The sequence below is a fragment of the Cebus imitator genome, unplaced genomic scaffold (assembly GCF_001604975.1).
Source record: "Cebus imitator isolate Cc_AM_T3 unplaced genomic scaffold, Cebus_imitator-1.0 Scaffold14, whole genome shotgun sequence".
NCBI classification, from domain to species: Eukaryota; Metazoa; Chordata; class Mammalia; order Primates; family Cebidae; genus Cebus; species Cebus imitator.
This window is the reverse complement of record NW_016107329.1, coordinates 419,581-425,771: the sequence shown is the minus strand read 5'-3', so window position 1 is coordinate 425,771 and position 6,191 is coordinate 419,581. Positions and strand designations below refer to the sequence as shown.

General features: G+C 38.2%; 1 protein-coding gene across 1 annotated transcript in view; it reads left to right on the top strand.

The window, feature by feature from the left end:
- The window catches only part of LOC108284379, a 100,542-nt gene extending 99,358 nt beyond the window's left edge, over positions 1-1,184 (top strand). Inside the window, exon 7 of the mRNA XM_037729355.1 lies at positions 1,071-1,184. Within this exon, the coding sequence (XP_037585283.1) occupies positions 1,071-1,184 (114 nt within the window). The remainder of the gene's footprint in view (positions 1-1,070) is intronic.
- Positions 1,185-6,191: the final 5,007 nt, after the last annotated feature.

The following is a 6,191-nucleotide window of genomic DNA, read 5'->3' as shown; positions in this document are numbered from 1 at the left end:
CCACCATGCCCAGCTAATTTTTTGTAGTTTTGGTAGAGACGGGGTTTCACCATGTTGACCAAGATGGTCTTGATCTCTTGACCTCGTGATCCACCCGCCTCGGCCTCCCAAAGTGCTGGGATTACAGGCTTGAGCCACCGCGCCCGGCCAGCTTTAAGTTTTAAAAGCTATGACAAACATTGTTAACCCAGCTAAGAAGTTTTTAAATAAGATGAGTAAATTTTTGAAAAGCTTAGATTTATAAAAAGAAGTTTATGAAGATTTAAAACTAAGAAATGAAGTCATCCATTTTAAGCTTATGCCTACTTTTTTAAAAAATTAATTTTTGTGCAGTGTAAACTAATGTCTAATATGGTATCAATTTTTATTGACAATTTTTTTTAGATGTTGTCAATAAAATGCTCAGGTCATTCAAATTGAATTCTGGTAAATAAATATCACAACAGTGATTTGACTTGAGGTATATCTTCCTCTATTTTTATTTCAGAAAGTAACTCTCATAATCCCTTTGCTATCCAAATAGGATATTTAATGTGTCAGATAATTCCACCTTCTGGAGACAGTAAAAAGGTACTTGACTGAGATGTAAGGTCCCATTTCCAGTGCTAACGGTACCTGTTCTCTGAGGGATCTTTTCTTCAATATGACAATAGTTATTTCTTTTGTGTTCTAATGATTGCTATATGGTACTTGATATTGTGCTACAAGAGATGTAATGTCAGATACAAGCCATTTGATTGAAGGTACAGTGTGGGCTGCAAGGACACAGAAAAGAACCTGGCAGAGTGATAATTCTGCCAAGAAATTAGTTTAAAATGATACTTATGAACAAAAATGTGCTTTCACCACCTATAACTATTTCTAGTGCTGAGAGAAGCAGTCAAGTTTTTTGTTTGCTTGTTTGTTTTCCAAACCTGTGACTTCGAAAGACTAAGAAAAAATCCTCTATAGAAAGCCAAGGTTTGGAGTGTAAATTCTAAACAATAAGAAAAAACTGGGAATGAAAGGAAAAGCATCACTCATCATCAGAGCAGTGATAAAGGATTGTTGAAGTGGGAATGTGTTTCTAGCATAAGAAAGATGGGGAAGAAAAGGACAGAAAAGAGACTGATGATACAGTGAATACATCCCTGGGCTTTATTCAGAACACCTGGGTCCTGAATCTGAAGTTTTACCGGTGTTAAAACTTCCCAATCTCTCCTGGTCTGTCCCCTCACCTGTCAGATTACAGGATTTCTCTTGAAGCCTCAAGATAATCGTGGGGTTTAGAATTCTGGTTTTAGTCTGATTGATTTCTCTGAATAATAAGATAATTTTTCATGAAATACATAAAGATTCATTAGTGCTATTTTTCACAGGCTGGCATTTATGAGAATATTATTTTCCTCCTGGTGCTGTAAATGCTTCCATGATCTAGATGCAGGTATCTGGGCAGTCAGTAAGTGCTGGTGTTCTCCTGAAATTAGCAGCTCACCTGATCTCTTAAACAGATTGTATAAGTGGAGAGGAAGATAATCCCTTTTCTTGTTGATTTTTAAAACAAACCAGGAAAATGTACTACTACCATGTTTTGAAAATATTAGGGCTCAAGTGAATTACCTGGAAAGCCAAGAAAAGTACGTATTCCTTGTATCACCCTCTAGATATTTTAGTTCAGTGGGTCTAATGGGAGACCAAAGAATCAACAGTTTGTGGGGATCACCCTCCCTCACTTTTGCCCTTGATTCTAAAGTTACTATTTCAGCCATGGACAACCACCAAACAAGCATTGCTGCAATGGTCTCTGGGGGAGATGGTGATAATATTAGTCCAAGGTGATGAGAATGGAATTGGTGAAAATCAGTAAATGTTCTACTCAGGCACTGAAACTAAATGTTTGGATCTTCTGACTTTTCTACCACTAAGCTGAAGTTTACAGAAGTTTGAAAGCAGATCAGCATACTTCTTCACTTATGCAACAACCCAGAACTTCTGGAATAGGGACTGGTCAGCTCTTTGGGCTGGCCTCCCATCTCCTACCTATCAGCACAGGATGAATATATATGTATGAATGTTCTTTAATCAAGGAAAGCAAGATAAATGCTAGGTATTCCTCAATAAGCATTTTCAAGGTTCTCAAAGTCTTATCTACTCTACTTAAGATAGTGTTCTGATAACATATCTTTCAGGAGCATTTTCAAATGAACCTCTTCTGCAAAGGTAGTTTCACCTGCCCTCCTCTGTGCCAGCAGGCATCTTTTACTGATGTGTCCTGATTTGTGTTTCTATCTGTCCTTGGCTTTCCAAGGACACCCAGACATGAAAGCATCCGAGCTACCCACCTCATCCTTCCACGAACAGTACATCTTCTTGCAGGATCCATAATTCTACAAAACAAGGTGGAACAATGTTATTTTCCTCTTGACATTTATTCCTCTATCCATTGCTCAAGCTTAGCATATAGAAATACAACTGCTCTGTTTTATCAGTGTGATACCTAGCATCCTTTCGAGTCTTTATATTCTTCCCTAAGAGTTACATACCCAAAGACATACATGTCCCTCACCTGTAAGTATACACTCATGGAGTATTGTGTGAGCTCACTGCCCATTCATGGCACCTGTCCTGACTCTGAATAACACCTTTGCATGCCTATTCTCATATAAATGTCTACTATTTGCTCAGGCTTTGGCAAGCCTTCCTAGCTCTCCTCCCCTAGGTTTTTTATTTGTTTTATTGTTGTTGTTGTTTGCTACCAGAAAGTACATGTGCCTAATCAAATAAACTGAGCTCCAGTGACCATCACTGGCCATCAGCATTCATTGCAGACAAACCAAGGACATTGGCAGCATTTGAGGGTTGCTCACCGTGGGGAAGAGCCTTTAGTTCTCCCTGGGAACACTGAGGCAAAGCTATACCAACTTCATCTAGTTACACACAGGTGCCCCTTCAATAATGGAAATTCTTCTATTCTTCATCTTTCATTCATCATCTCTCTGAGTAGTCTGGTTTCTTTATCATAAAAACTGTATTAAAGTTGAGATGATTATTAATGTCTCCAGTTATTATAATAGTCTGTGACACTATTCATGTTTTTCTGCACAAACAACATCTACACTTTTGGGGAATATATATATACACACATAAACACATGGATATAATTCTTATATGTATGTGTATGTTTCGTTGGAATTATGCACCTTGCTCAAATTATATATACACATATCACATGATTCTGAGTGTTTCTGTTTATATTAATAAAATGTTAACAGTTTTAACATTTGCACATATTTTAAAGCTGTACTTGCTATGCTTTAGAAATATTTTTTTTTTTCATCAAGCTTTTCTGTGACTCCTTTCTCACGAAAGTTCAGTTGGATCTATCTGCCAGGTTGAAATGCCCATTATCCTTTCTTTGTTTCTTGGCTAAGATAATTTATAGTAATAAAAAAGCAAGTATGATACTTCAGCTAATTTTCCCCCTAATGATAATTTCAACATCCAGCATTCATGTAATTCCCATGACATTGAATATTGATGCACAGAGTGCAATTTGTTATGTCCAAGAATGCCATTTTCTACCTAGGGTCACTAACTGGAATAAAAAAGAATTTGAGAAACAAATACAACTGGTAAACTACATGTAACTAATTATAAATCATCTTTTGGACAAGAGAAATTATGGAACATCCAATTTTTTTTATTTGTTAGGTTGAAGGTAGGTAACAAAAATAAATGTACGTTGTTACTATCCAGATTCCAGTGACATTTTATGGAATATAAAGAAAGACATTGGAGTGGAGAGTGAAAAAGATACTGAAAGCCTGAGAAGAAGAAGAGAAAAAAAAAGATAAAGAAATGGAGATAATAGAGTGGCAGCGGTCAGATGCTTTGGCAGCATTAGGGAAAGAAAAGAGAAAGGAGAGAGGATGGGAGGATGAAAAAGGAAGGAAATGAAGAAAACCCATCACAGGAAGAGAAAGGGAGACCTTGTTTTCCACTCACCCCATCGTGTTCCTGGAATCCCTCTGACTCCTGTATTCTAACTTTCTAACATGGTACGGAAAAATAAAACCATTCCTCTTAAAACCCACCCCAATTTCCTACCACACCAAAATTACCTTACCTTCTCTAGCGCCTTAGCCACATTCACCTATTTCCCCTTCCCTGCAGTCCTCTTCTAGAGCAATGGCTATGCTTGGTTCATGTGAGTTTCAGGCAAAACAAAAAAAAACCCTCTATGATCTTAGTTAACTTCCAGAGGAGTTCACAAGTGACAATGAGAATGAGTGGAAAGGGATATCCGAGGCATCTAAAAATCTACAAGCATCCAAATGAGGACACTGAAAACATGATTTAAGAAAGCAAACTAAATAGGGCTTGAAAACTACACATTTGTCATTTTGTTTTCTTGGCTTATTTTTGGATAATGTGCGTATGTTGTGGGGGAAGGGTTTCTGAATGCCTTTAGGTGAGATATGCACTCCACTGCGGACACACGGTAACTACTCCTTAATTTTAGAAAGGAGACACCACACACACAGGCTCCCTTTGTTTCTATGCATATGCTGACTTTGTTTATGTGCCTACAGACACTGGTGTCTGCAACCCCTGAATTAAGGGTGCTGGAAAAAATGAGAGATATTTTAAAGTGTTTTCTGAGGAACTATGGAAAGAACTTCATGGTTGTCTGGGTATGGAGACAGCAGTCACAGCTCACCTGGTAAGACTAGCTTAGAACTAGGTGAACTGTGAGAACTGTGATGCTTTTCACTAAGAAAACAAAGCCCAGAAGCAGGACAGGGTGGTTAGATGGAGAAAGATGCTGCGTTTGGTTAGGGATCTGCTTAGGTTGCCCATGGTATATCCAAGTGGATTATAGTCATGAAGTAACTATTAGATGATGATGTAGCTCATTTATCCTAGAAGGATCACGTCTCAGGGCCGTCTTGGGAAAGGTGTGCAGATAGAATCATTCTGTGACAGATGGCAATTGTTTTTCTATTCTTCCTGCATGTGAGACAAAGATGAATACATGGAGTCAATGATATCATCATAAAGTTTGATATTACAAAAAAGTTTACTAAATAGCATGAGGTCTTGAGATATCTTTCTAATGTATTCTGATTCTTAAGTATACAGAATCTGCCTGGTTACTTTTTGATACTGGATAATAAAGCAGAAGACTAGCTGAACTAAATTCAAAACTTGCATTTCTATAAAATTGATGCTAATAATATATGAAGGGAATATCAGGGCTTCGGATCCTCTCATAGTGGTTCACAAACATCAACATCTATAAGACTTATTAAAATGGTTTTGTAAATGGCCTCATCTTAGATATTAACAAAACAGAATCCAAGACTCCAGTTATGTGTTTTCAACATGGCTCAAGAATCATAATTTTGAGGGTCAGCACAGTGGCTCATGCCTGTAATCCCAGTGCTTTAGGGGGCCGAGGTGGGGAGATAGCTTGATCCCAGGAGATCCAGGATGCAGTGAGTTGTGATCACACCACTGCACTCCAGCCTCAACAACAGAGTGAGACTCCATCTCTAAAAAAAAAAACAAAAAAAGGATTCATAATTTTGAATATGTATCCCAGGCATGTCTTGTGCTGGGGACTGAAGGAGAGTACTCTTTTCTAAACAAAGTCTAAACTACTTTCCCACCAATCATGACTTTGCAACTGCCTGCTTTTATATCTACCATTGATTATTGTCATTAGTATTATCATGCCTTAATAGATTTCTAGTTCAGTTCAAGGCCCTTGAAGTAAGCAGAATGACATGACCCATGACCATATGCAGAGCTCACCTTTTCCGTTAACCAGATGAGTTGGCCTTTGGGGAGTGCACAGAGAAAACTTCTGGTCACGGTCATTCCTCTTAGTCTGTGGAAAGGAAAGTACAAGAAATGTCTCCTCAAGCACCAAGATGATATAGGGAAAGACAAGACTTCTGCTGAGGCTTGAGAAAATGAAATAAGAAAAGATAGAAACAAAGCAAGACATTAAATTTCCAACCAATAATGGCTGGTTTGCAATCCTGAAAAAGAGATGTAGTCTAAACCAAGTAAAGCTCAAGGGAGAAATCAGCCTGAAACCATCAACAACAGGGTTGGCAGGCACCTGCTGAGCTGAAGGGCGTGACAAGAGCATCCTATTGGAGCAGGTTGTCAATGTCAACCACCCTGGATTGCTTCAAGAGTGG